Consider the following 12902-nt stretch of genomic DNA (forward strand, 5'->3'; position numbering starts at 1 on the left):
ATACGAGGTTCTACTTCTCGACTCCTATGGGCAGCAACCCACCGCAAACACGTACGTATACGACGAAACAAGTCATGGTTAACAACACGTCTGGCGTGTCTCGGGTCCTTTGACCCTGTGTGTGTATGTTTGTTTCGGCGGCTGTCACTGATAGACCGCGTCGTATATCCCTGGAGGCAGAACCAGGCCACCTATTAGTTAGTATTTTCCAGGTCTTGGAAACACATACGTTAGTGAGTCCTTGCAGGGCAATAGCCGGACGTGAAATTTCCACTCTGAATTGTTGAAATTCGTAGAATGACCTCCTACGCAGGTGAGTCAATAGACTCCTTCTTCCATGATGATGCAGCCGCCACTTAGAGCGTCGCTGTCAATACATAGAACAGCTGCATCGTGATCACCACCACCACCGCCTATTTATCTCCTATCCTAAGTTACTGGATGTCCTCTACAGTTTCGTTGGTATCGCCGGACCGCCCTTCGACCCCGGCAGCGCCCGAACTCGTCCACGGTACTTGTCCTCGATGGCGTCGGCCACGTCGTCAGACTCCAACTCCGGCAGCGCGGCGCCGAACTGGCTCGGACTGACCAACCCCCACAAGCCGTCCTGGTCCCGGCCGCTGAGCATGCCGCAGTGCCAGTTGTGCAGGTTACGGTCGTGGATCGAGCGGTGGATGCGTTCGAACGTGTTTGCCATCGGCCACGCCTTGCGGTCTTCCACGGCGATGTGTTCAACGGCGTCGGTGATTTCGCCCACGATGCCCTCACTGGGGTCTGCGGCCAGCTTGTTGCCCAGCTGGCTCCACGTCTTGTTGGGGTTCGGCTTGAGGCGGTCGGGCAGCAGATAGTACTCGGTGAAGTCGGACGGGTCGTCGGGATCCTCGTCGATGAAGGCCAGTTTCTTGTCCTTGGAACACTGCGCGAGCATCCACGCCAACGTGATGTCGGAGCCCCTCGGGTCATACCTGCCGCCGCCGATGTCGCTGTGGACGCCCGAGAACCACACCTGCTTCATCACCTGAAGGCCAGCACCGGACGTGGGCTGGTACAGTTTCGACCGGTTGTTGGGGTCTTTCGGCCACTGCCACAATGTCGGTTTGAAGGGCACGCGACGCTCATCCAGCGCCAGCGCGTGGTACGCATATTGGACGTGGGTCGACAACTCGGCGTTGTGGAATTCGATCTTCTCACCGCCCCAGCCCTCCGCGTGGAACTCGACCGTGTCCCAGACGCCGACGATCTTGACCGCGTTCTTGGCCCCTTCGTTCAGGTCGTTGCCGATCAGCCCCTTGAGCGTGGGGGAGAAGTCGAAGACAGGCTTGCTGGTGGGATCGTTGTAGTATTCGTCGTAGACTTGAGGGAACCAGTCCATGCCCCGTTTCGTGAGGAGCCCGAGCTTGGTCACCAAGCCCGCGATCGAGCGGGCCGTGTAGGCGCCGCGCGAGAAGCCAAAGAAGAAGATCTCATCTCCAGGGTTTGGGTCGTAGTTGTGTGCCAGGAAAGCATAGGCCGCTCGGATATTGGCAGACAGCCCAGCGCCATAGACGCCTATATGGACAAGTCAAAAACCTGCTCGCCCAGATCGCCCCAGAAACAAAGAACAAGCCATGACGCCCTGTTCTTTTCAAATGTCGGAGGATGCAAGGTGAACTCGAGTGAGATGCCATAAAGGAGAGAGAGCAATATCTCACCGCCGCGGATCTTGTCTCCAATTCCTGACCCAACACCCGGTTGGTAATAGACGATTTGCTCGACCTCCCGTTCTACACCATCCTTGTCTTGAACCACAGCAACAGGGCTGATGGCTCGAGCAAAGCGGGCAATGTTGGTTGGATGGCTAGGACTGCTGACGTTCAGGATGCTCTGCCACGTTCCTGTTGGGAATGAAAGTTAGCCTCTAGACTTGAGTTACACTGTACATTAGACAATTTGTCACGAAAGAAGGGAATTGTTGCAGGAGAAAGATCTCCTTTTGTTGAGAGGCAGACAACTGTTGAGGGGAGCAGGCAGTACCGTCGCACAGCTGCAAGTCTTGTCAGCCTGTCCTGTCGATGGAGCCCAGCATGTATGGCACAGTGACAGCTACTTACCACAATAAGACGTTTGTAATTTGCTGGTGGGCGGCCCATGTTTGAATCTGTTTGTGGTGAAATTCAAGGCTCGGCTGTTGGGCAAGGCTCGATATAGTCACAGACTCCCAGCAACCATCTGTAGCACGCTCCTCACCAAGCCCGAGGCGAGGAAGGGGGCCTCTTATACATCCCAACATGTCAAAGAGTAGCTTCAGGCCTTGCAGGAAGACAGACGGCCGCATATACGACTGGCACTCCATCACCATGACACGAAACGGAACCTGCCACCACCCCCCCTGGCTAAAGTTCAGCTTCAGCAAAATCGGATGCCTTACCAACGAAGGATGTCGCTAGGGCTGGCTGAAAGAGCTGTCCCCTATTGGCCGTGTCTGACACGTTCATGTGTGACGGAACGAGGGGCAGGCTCAGCTGTACACGAGGGAAGCGAGGTCGAGACCACTCTGCCCGCGTGATTGATCCTGCTCGCATGCATCCAGGACACCGACACGAGGAGACCGTATGAATTCATCACGTTGCATGATTGGCACAGAGAGGCCCGAATTAGAAGAAAAGCTGAGACGCGACGCGATCTCGCCTCGGATCAGGCAAAGGTAAGACGCCTATGCAGCCCATATCGAAACGTTGCCAAGTTGGTTCGTCGCAGCCCCGCTCGATGCGAGAAGCCTTCTAGCTCTGGCTAATTGATGCGGTACAAGACGGAAGCGCGCGAGCTTCCAACGGGCGGCATTCTGGGAACTTCTTATGAGAAAAGCTAGATAAGACGACCGGTTGGTGACAAGAGCTGCAAAAAGTGGAAAGGGAAGGTGATATATGTCCTCATGAATGAAAGCTCGTAGAGAATACTAACCAAGTAGATGCTAAGCTCGAACGCTGAATGCCCAAAATTCGGGAACGCTCAGACCGTGGAACGAAAAGAGATCTCCTGATAGCTTGCCGTGCATAGATAGACCAACCCTTGCAACGTGGCCTCCCACGTACCCAAGTCACTCACTCGCTGTGATACCCTGAACCGACATTCGACCAACAATACCCAATTCGGAGGAACCAAGGAGTCACCCAGATCCCCATAGTAAATCGGTTCTAACACGCAAACCCCTTAATAATATTCTTGCTCTCGAGATCTCCCATCAAGCCAATTTCGCGCTCTTTTGAGACTAAATGTCCGTCGTGGCTTTGGCTCCTTGTACGCCTCGATGCCAGAGTAACCCCTCGTTTGAGGAGCTTCATAGTAGCCTGGCTGGTCAAGCGGCTGTCTGAAGTCTCGCCCAATGATGCCGCTGCCCCTCAATTGCTGCGGTGGTCCATATGGTTGCGGTTCAGAAGGCGAAATACCTAGGACACGTTCTTGTTTGCTGAGACGACGCTGAGATATATCCCCGCCTCCATTGGCGTTTGTCATGGGCATTGCTGAAGGCGGAGATACGCGAGGTTGGCTCCTTCCCATTGCTTGGACGGAAGACAGGTGCTGATCAGAGGAGCTCCCATCAGTATCTCCCACCACTCTTCTAGCTCCACTAGGCTGAACACCGCGCCCAGATATTGTCAAGGAGCGTCTGGCGCTTGAGTGGATACCAGGCTCGAGACTGTGACTTACTGGTGGCCGATTTTCCGTGTCGTACAGCATGTCGTGGTTAGGTGGGCTCGTCATGTTGTGCGATAACTGGTAATCGGCGTTTCTGGGAAGTGGCGGCGGGTAACCACCGGGAGCGTCGTTCATTGCTCGATATTGCTGAGGGGGTCCCATTCCAGCGGTGGGGGCTTGAGGCTGGTCTTCACCATCGTCTTCGTCGTCACTGTGGTAATCTTCTCTCTTTTGTCGACGGCTTCCGAAAAGGCTGAATCTTCGCCGAGGTGCTGCTCCTGATTTTGGAGCATATGAATCCTCGGCGTATTCCTCCTCACTTTCTTCCTGATCCCAATCCTCGTCTTGATTCCCAGAGGCCTTAGGCTTTCTCCCACCGATGCCGAATCTGTTCAAAAGGGTCGGTCTTTTTTGAACCCCACTGGTGTCGCCAAGCTTCTCGCGATCAGAGCTCCCGTCATACCAAAGAGCCGGGATAAGCAGCCTGTAAGGCGTAGTAATTCCGGACGGGTCTTTTTGGTTGATTTCGACGTTCAAGACCACATCGAGCCCTCCCTCCAGGTTAACATGATCATTGACATCTATTTCATTACCTTCGGCATCGATGGCTGGTACGTTCCCTTTCCTCGCGGCCTTTTCGGAGAAATTGGTAGGGCGGCGTTTGAAGGTGCTCGGCCGCACGGGAGCCCCGGAAGATATATGGTCGAACGAAGAAGCGCGCTTATTCGGGAGAGCCTGGAATTCACTCGAGGCCTGTCGAGAGCCGCTTACGCTGCGGTCTTGAGCCAGGCCTCCGGATTGTGTTGTTCCATCGTGAGACGCTGAACGACCCTGGTCATATATCATGTCGCGATACGAAGTGGGCGGCGCGTTTCGGGAGCTTAATCGACGGAGCAGAGTTCGTGGGTTGACGTCTGTCTTGCTGAAGGAGAATCGTCGAGGGCGAGGTTCTGGATTGTCCTCCAGATCTTCATCTTCGAAGACTGCTGAACTTTCTGACGCTGAAGGCGGAGGGGTTGAGCCGGGAATGTACTCTCGGATCGAGCACCAATTGCGACGAGGCAACAATCGTTTATTATTTCGTTTCTTGTCGTTCACGTCGTGTGTGAACATTGGGATCATGTCTTCGTCCGTGTAGTGGTCCAAGTGATGAACCTTGTTGCGTCTGTTCAAGATATCGGCCATCATGTCCGACGGTGGTGTATTCACAATCGCTGAAGATATCACATTTGGCATGTACCGGTGATCTTTGTCCTTGGGAATCTTCAGCTTCGGGTTGGAGTGAAACTGGCCGATTGCAGCGAGGTGAACGTCTCCGCTCAAAACGGTGATGCGACATGATTTCTCTGCCGCAAGGTCTTGTAGGTCTCTGACGAAGTCATTACGCTCATGTTTGTGGTTAGTCGAAGTCCAGTGATCGTCAAGGTCATCGAGGATCTCAACTCCACCGTCGAACTTGTTGAGAAAGCCGCCTTTCAAGATCCCAGCCCTTCCCAGCGCTTTGACAGGATCCATGAGTCGACTAGTGAGAACGTTTTCCAACCAAACCAGGCGAGGATAAGCAAGGGGGACGCCCAACAATACAATAAGGTGCTTCGTCTCTCCTTCAATGAGTTCTTTGCGGCACCTGTCCAGAATGAAATCCAGTGTGTTCAAACTCAAAACCTCATTGCGCTTTCTTTCCGTGCGGCAATCAACACCCAGGAATGCAACATGCTTTCCCATGTGCATAAATACACTCCTACTAAGTTGCTTGATATACGGCCCTGGCTGCCGACCCAAGACCCAGCTAGGCTCGTGTGCGGTGGTCTCTTCGGGAACGCTCTGGTGCTGAAAGAGCATGTAGTATTTATATGCCACATTTCCTATTCCAGAGAACACTGGCGTCTCCATGAAATGGTTTGGATAGGAACCGAAGCCATCGATAATGTCATGATCGTCCCAAATATTCACCATCGGGATCTGGCTAGCAGCCATGCTGAAGAGACCTTGAGAAAACCACATGGCGTATCTGTTCAGATAGAAGCTTTCAAGTTCTTCCTTCATTTCGTGTGTGAACGGAGCGTGATGTTTATGAGCTGGATTCCTCATCCTGGTCCATTCACCGAAGTGTTCGGTCTCCAGCATGACGCGGTCATTGTATATCTGATCGCCGCCACCTATCATAACGTGGAATGGACGTGATTGATGGGTGTTGAGCACGTCCCTCCACAACGGATCAGGTCCGCTGAAGCTGTCTGGATTGACGGAGAGGCTGAACCCGTTGCAAGAATGGAACATTATGTGCATGGTCTGACCTCGAGCAGGCACCCAGAAACCCACGGACGGGCCACGATTGATGCGGTAAGCAATATGTTGTTGCTCATCAGCCAGTTCTATCTCCAGATTGAATCGCCAGAAGGTCACATCGCGGTCTGGATCTGCGTAAAGTCGTGCCCCCGCGACTTCCTGATATCGGCCGAATCTTTCTCCGTCCGTATCGAGGATGCGGTTGTTCGAGAATGGAACTAGACCTTGGGGTCCGTTATGCTCCAGTGGACTGGGAGAACTCTCGAAGAGGCCCTCATCGTTTTCGATTTGCGACAAATCCTTTCCCTCTTCCAGATGGTCCACGGGCCGAACATACAAAGCCCTCCCGGTCCTTGAGAGCTTAGTCAAGCCAGCAATCGGGTCGACATATTCAGGTTGAAGCTCATCAGTAGTGACGTGGTGAGGCGGGGGTGGTAACAACGTTTGTGGCTGACAAAACAGGCGTAAAGTCGGCGTCGTATCGTAGGAAGAATGGGAATTTTGGGTAACGATAAGGACGCTCCCTCGCCAGAATTCACGCTCTTCTCCCTTTTCATTTTTCTGTCTTCTCATGCCCTTGTAGCGAAGTAAAGGCCCGCACCGCAGATAAAGACGTGGCTTGAACTCGGCAGTTCTATCGTCGATATGATCTCCAGCAGCAGGTTGATCGGCCGCCTTCGTTGAACTCCTGCGTCTGCGGCCTGATGAAGTGCCACCTTGTTCCCACCAGGCTTTGCCTTTGTCCGCTGGAGCGATGGGTTCGGTAGAAAAGTCGATCGCTGTAAGCCTTGCTGTCCCGGCTTCTTTCCATTCGTCGACAGGTCGATTGTTGAGTGGCTCTTTGAAGGACACACTGGACTTTCGTTGTCTCTGACGCATCACATCTATCGGCTTCGCTGGAGGGGACTGGGGACTGCTTGGGTGGGGAGATGATTGGAGCCCAAGGCCAATCGGTGGTGTCTGTGGCTGCTGTTGTACCTGCTGCACTTCATTTTTCATTTCAGCGGCAGCTTGCTTGTACTGTTCTTGTCTGTGAGCTTGGGTGGTGGTTGTTGAAGTCGGCACGGGTATTCTGCTTGGGATCCTGGCGGCAGAGGCGGGCTTTTCATCCACATCTCTTGGTGGAGCTTTCCGAAGTCTCCCTGAGCCACCTCGCCCAAGTTTTGCGGGATCTGACACTCCAGTGAGTTTCTCCAGTGCTGCTTTATGAGATGCGTTCCTCTGCCGCTCTAAAAAGTCGTCCCGACCCGGAATCGTGGGCGCTTGGGCTTCGGTGGCGCGAGCCCGCGACTGCCCGTCCAAAGCCTCGACCTCTGCGCCCATCGGTTGAACTTCACGCTGTTTTCCAGATCGAACTCTGTCCGATTTGACAGCAGCTTCCTCAGTCATTGCGCGAGGTGAGTCGAGCGGACCATCCTGACTAGACTCACTGACTCGCCGATACTTGCTGCTTGACTGACGCCGTGAACTGACAGGAGCCGGTTGTGGTGGGCTGGAGATCGTATACTCAAAACCCGGGTGACCTTCTCCGGAGAGGCTTCGTACGTCAGGTCGATGGCTGTCCACAGTTGTGCTATGTTGCAGACGTTGTCGGTGAGTGTTGCTCAGATTTCGAACCAAACCTGCATCTTCCAAGGTTGGTACTTCCTGATCAGTTGCTCGCTCTCGTTTCGGGGCAGACAGGCTAGCAGAAGCAGCGGGAATGGACACCGGACCAGGTTCTCGAGGGGTTTCAACAGTCTTTCGAGCCGGGTTTGACTCGCGTTCTCGCAGTAGCATTTCGGCTTCCTGGACCCTCGCGCGCTTTTCTTCCTTGCTAATATCATTCAGAGTGACCTCCAGCTTTTGCAAAGGGGAGCGGTCTGGGGCCCAATCCCTTCTGTGAGCTTCATCTCGGAACGCGCTTGATCTGCTGACAGCTGATGCTGGCTCTTCGACACGTCGGGGAGTGTCAGACGCCCGACGAGGCTGTTGACTGGACCTTGGCTCAGTGTGAGACAGCTCTCGAGCTGACTCAATGTCCCTTCCCGGTATTTTCGTAGCACTCGAGCCATTGAGATCCACCGTCTTCAGTCGCAAACCATCGGGCGGGGCTGGCTTTCGAGAGACGGTGGGCATAGCTTCCCGGCGTACTGGCTCAGATACTATGCGCTGCTTAGGTTTCGTACTTTCCTCCGGGTATTCGTCCTCCAAGTCTGCAAATGCTTCTCTGTGGAACGGTCTGCCCTTGGCTCTTTGGGAGAAGGAACGCTGCAGGCCGGGATCCGTACTCTGGCCAAAGCCTCGATAGGAGATGGGCGGCCCGCGAGGCACTTCGGGCGCAGCAGGAAGGGGTTGTTCTGCATTTTCAAAGTTCTGCGATATTGGGCGCCTGCCCTGCCCACCACTGTAACGACGATTATTTTGTCTGCTGCGCACGGTACTGTGAGTGATCAAGGAGTCGAGGGCCGGATCGTGGTATAGGTCGACGGGGTTCATGGAGGTGGCCATGGTGGTTAGGTCCAGATTGAGGATGAGGCTGCGAAAAGCGACAAGCTTGCGTGAGGAGGCCGCCTAGAGATGTATGCAGGTAACGGAGACAGCCATGGACATTGGCATCCAAGCATTTGTCAGTCTTTTTTTCGTTCAATGCGATGGCCAAAATGAGATGTCCGGTTCAAGAGGACGCGAAATGTCTGTTCCTTAATCCCGACACGTTCACATGGAGACGGAGAATAGATACTGTAACACAACAACAATCGGACACCAATAGATGACCCGAAGCCTCAATTGAACAATCTCATTATGTACAAGAGAAAAGGAGCACTTGAAGCAAATACCGCAGATTGACAGTCGCAGGAAAGTGAAAGAAGGATAACCCGTCCCCCAGGATCATGATCTGTGTGGCTGGTAAAATGTGGTATTTTTGTCGACCACGTCAATCGACGAGACGAGGAAACTCCAACTCCACGATCTTGCGACACCGGGTCCAGGTGGAGCTTCGGATTCGTCACAGCAGTCCAACTCTGCTAGAGACACGGGCGCGGGCCGCATGGTTAAGCACCCTTTATGGGGCAACAATGGCCATCCTAGGCTCTGTCGCAGCCAATGGCCTCAATGCACAAGTCCTGAGCAGCGCCTACTAAATCGCAGGGGAGCCTAAGCTGGGGCACGGCAAACTTACCAGATAGGCACCGGCAGCCTTCTCCTTCGCTAACATTACGAGGTACGCTGCTCGTGCTGCGCATTGTGGTGATCCAGAACATCATTCTCCGTGGACAGCCTGCGGCTTACTATTTATTTTTTTTAATATCTAGCATACGGAGAGCCACCTGTCCCCGAAGACTATTTTGCCTTTCGTGTGTTCTCTGACCCTGAAAAGACTGTTAAATCCTCTTCAAATACCCAAGGATTGCCATTAACCCCTAATGGAGGCATAACTACACTCCTTTGTCTTGTCTTTGCCATTCTTTGATCTTGCGCCAATCCTCGGGTTGACTGCGACCACCATAGTGTCTACGTAACATCAGCAGTGTCGGACCGTCAATCTGTCCCACGTTGCATATATCTTTCACTTATCGCCACAACTTACGTACCTACATTCAACGGATCGACCGAATTCTCTCCTGTCTCCTCAGAACCCCAGCGAAATTTTCGCAATAACGCAGACTGCACTTCTCGGCAAAGTCGAGTCGAATCGCCCTCTTCCGATATACTTTGCAATCGTTTTCATATATTGGGTGCCAGCGATCCCCTCTCAGTCTCCCCGCGAGGCATGCCTGGCGCTCTGGGGTGACCACGCTTTGCTCACATTATCATGCGGTTGCCAGCATGGCTCCCGCTTCTCCTCCTGACTGGGTTTACCCGAGCGAGCCCACGCGACTATGAACAGAATGACTACTTTGCCCTCCATCTCCACCCTTCCGCAGTCCCTGAAGAGGTGGCACGGCGGCTAGGGATACAGTTCGAAGGTCAGATCGGGGAATTAGCCCATCATTATTCTTTTTCATGTTCGAAGGACTCCTGTCAGGATTTGGAACATTCATTTCAAGAATTACAGCGGCGGAAGAAGCGAAGGCGACGCTCTGTGGAAACAAGAGATACACTGGATTCGGAAGGACAAATTTACCATGATTTGAGTGGTGTTCTTTGGTCAGAGAAGCAAGAGTTGCGGCACCGACATGTGAAGCGAATACCCCCTCCTCCTCTCCCTGCCGTTCGTGTACCTCAAGACGCAGCCGACACAGATTCGGGTGATTCGGCGGACAAAGCGCGGCAAGAAGCTATTCAACGCTTGAACACGATTGCGGAGACACTGGATATTCAAGACCCTATCTTCAAAGAGCAGTGGCATCTTTTCAATCCTTTGCAGCTGGGTCACGACCTGAACGTCACTGGAGTCTGGCTGGAGGGCATCACCGGTAACGGTACCATTTCGGCAGTCATCGATGACGGGTTGGACTTGTACAGCAATGACCTCAAGGACAACTACTATGCAGAGGGCTCTTGGGACTTTAATGATAACTCTCCCGAACCGAAGCCCCGACTTTTCGACGACAAGCATGGTACCCGCTGCGCGGGAGAGATTGCCGCCGTGAGAAATAACGTCTGTGGAGTGGGGATGGCTTATGACAGCAAGGTTGCAGGTATTCGGATTTTATCAAAACCCATCACCGATGAAGACGAGGCAATAGCCATAAACTATCACTACCAGGAAAACCAGATCTACTCCTGTTCTTGGGGTCCCCCCGACGATGGCGCGACGATGGAAGCTCCGGGTCTACTCATTCAGCGAGCCATGGTAAACGGGATTCAGAACGGCCGAAGCGGTCTTGGGTCTATTTTCGTCTTTGCAGCGGGCAACGGGGCTGCAAGTCAGGACAACTGCAACTTTGATGGTTATACAAACAGTATTTACAGCATCACTGTCGGAGGGATTGACCGTGCTGGCAACCATCCCTACTACTCCGAAGCTTGCTCAGCACAGTTGGTTGTGACTTATAGCTCCGGTCATCAGGATGCTATTCATACCACCGATGTTGGGGCCGATAAATGCTACAATGGTCACGGCGGGACATCGGCCGCAGGCCCGCTTGTCGTTGGTACTGTGGCCCTTGCACTCAGCGTTAGGCCAGACCTTTCCTGGCGAGATCTCCAGTACCTTTGTGTTGAAACCGCCATCCCTATACACGAAGACGACGGAAGCTGGCAGAATACGACGATCGGAAAGAGGTTCAGCCATGTCTACGGCTATGGCAAGGTCGACGCTTATAAATTCGTTGAAGCCGCTAAGGCGTGGGAGACCGTCAAGCCGCAAGCTTGGTTTCATTCGCCTTGGCTCAGCGTTCAGCATAAAATCCCAGAGGGTGACCAAGGACTGGCTGCCAGTTTCGAAGTCACTGAGGAGATGCTGAGGAACGCCAACGTGGAAAGGCTCGAACACGTCACCGTCACCATGAATATTGAGCACACTAGAAGAGGCGACCTGAGCGCAGATCTGATCAGTCCCAGTGGCTTGATCAGTCAACTCGCAACCACTCGTGGTCCAGATGGAGCTGCAGAAGGATACGATGACTGGACATTCATGTCAGTCGTCCATTGGTAAGTTCATGTTTTAACGGTGTGTCTTCTGCTCTGATCGAGGCTGACAAAACAAATAGGGGCGAATCTGGGATTGGTAATTGGACAGTCATTGTCAAGGACTCTCAGCAGAATGAATTCAATGGAACCTTCATCGACTGGCGTCTTAATCTTTGGGGCGAATGTATCGATCCCCAGATTCAAGCCCTTCACCCGCTTCCGGATGAGCATGACGACGACCATGAAACAGCCCCCGCTATTGTTAGTACAACCAGTGTCGAACCTGGTACTCCAGCTACTGGGCTTCCGACAACACCTACCGACCATATCGACCGGCCTACTAAGCCTAAGCCTTCCGGTACAACAGACTCTGTGGTCATTGTCACCACGACCAACACTGTCTCTGTCCCTGTTGCAACGGCGACAGTGACAGGGGAACCGACCCAGTCATACTCAGATGGGTTTCTCCCCTCATTTTTCCCTACATTTGGAGTCTCGAAGCGGACCCAGATTTGGATCTATGGCTCAATCGTGTTGATCATTCTCTTTTGTGTGGGATTGGGAGTATATTTCTTGATCCAGCGGAGGAAACGACTCCGAAACAATCCCCGGGACGCATACGAGTTTGAGATGGTTGGCGATGCAGACGATGACGAGCAACAGGGCTTGACAGCACGCGGAGGAAGAGGGAAGGGTCGAGCTCGACGAGGTGGTGAGCTGTATGATGCATTTGCGGGCGAAAGCGATGACGATCTCTACAGTGATGAAGAAACATATCAAGACACCCCAAGTAACGACACAGGAACGGGATCGAGATCTGGGAGCTCTGAAGGCAAAGAAAGGGAGAAATAAAACAAAGCGCGAGGCAAGGAGTGGTGGGAGTTCAGGACCACGGCACGCCATGGCCTGTGGGCGCAGGAGGCATTCTGGGCAACCTGTCAGACAGCCAGCCGTTCCAAGGCTGGTACAGATCTATCTTTATGACGCGTGCATTTACCCATCAGCATAGACCCGGCCAGCCGGTTTGCAAAAGAAACCTGAAGTGTCACAGTTCTGAAACAGAATACACGTTGTATCGAAATTGCTGAAGAGTGCTCGGTGAAAACAGTGAAAAAGAGGTGGACGCTCTCTCAAGCATACCTAGGTAAGGAGTTGTGCGAGGGGTTGAGGGACCCTGCTTGGGTGCTCGAGTGCCTAGTTCAGCCATTACTTAGAATCTGCGGGCGTCGCGAGACGTGAAATTTGCGCGGCAGGCGCCCATTTGAGCCCTGTGCCCCGAAACCGAGCGCAGTTTGACTTCACCCTGCAGCAGGCTCGATCAACATCCCAGAAACGAATCTTTCTCTTCTCACCGTGCATGAGCATATTTCAGACCGTTC

General features: G+C 53.3%; 3 protein-coding genes across 3 annotated transcripts; 1 reads left to right on the plus strand and 2 right to left on the minus strand.

Annotated features, from left to right (window-relative positions):
* Positions 1-448: 448 nt before the first annotated feature.
* Positions 449-2129, minus strand: AYL99_02902 (hypothetical protein; the record flags this gene model as incomplete). The annotated part of the gene is made up of 4 exons (XM_018834418.1): positions 449-1548; positions 1692-1874; positions 2014-2023; positions 2091-2129. The coding sequence occupies 4 exons, from the start codon at positions 2127-2129 to the stop codon at positions 449-451; spliced, it is 1332 nt and encodes a 443-aa protein (XP_018697042.1).
* Positions 2130-3189: 1060 nt separating this feature from the next.
* Positions 3190-8454, minus strand: AYL99_02903 (hypothetical protein; the record flags this gene model as incomplete). The annotated part of the gene is made up of 2 exons (XM_018834419.1): positions 3190-3558; positions 3688-8454. The coding sequence occupies 2 exons, from the start codon at positions 8452-8454 to the stop codon at positions 3190-3192; spliced, it is 5136 nt and encodes a 1711-aa protein (XP_018697043.1).
* A 1306-nt stretch (positions 8455-9760) lies between these two features.
* Positions 9761-12375, plus strand: AYL99_02904 (hypothetical protein; the record flags this gene model as incomplete). The annotated part of the gene is made up of 2 exons (XM_018834420.1): positions 9761-11544; positions 11604-12375. The coding sequence occupies 2 exons, from the start codon at positions 9761-9763 to the stop codon at positions 12373-12375; spliced, it is 2556 nt and encodes an 851-aa protein (XP_018697044.1).
* Positions 12376-12902: the final 527 nt, after the last annotated feature.

The sequence above is a fragment of the Fonsecaea erecta genome (assembly GCF_001651985.1).
Source record: "Fonsecaea erecta strain CBS 125763 chromosome Unknown Scaff2, whole genome shotgun sequence".
Lineage (NCBI taxonomy): Eukaryota > Fungi > Ascomycota > Eurotiomycetes > Chaetothyriales > Herpotrichiellaceae > Fonsecaea > Fonsecaea erecta.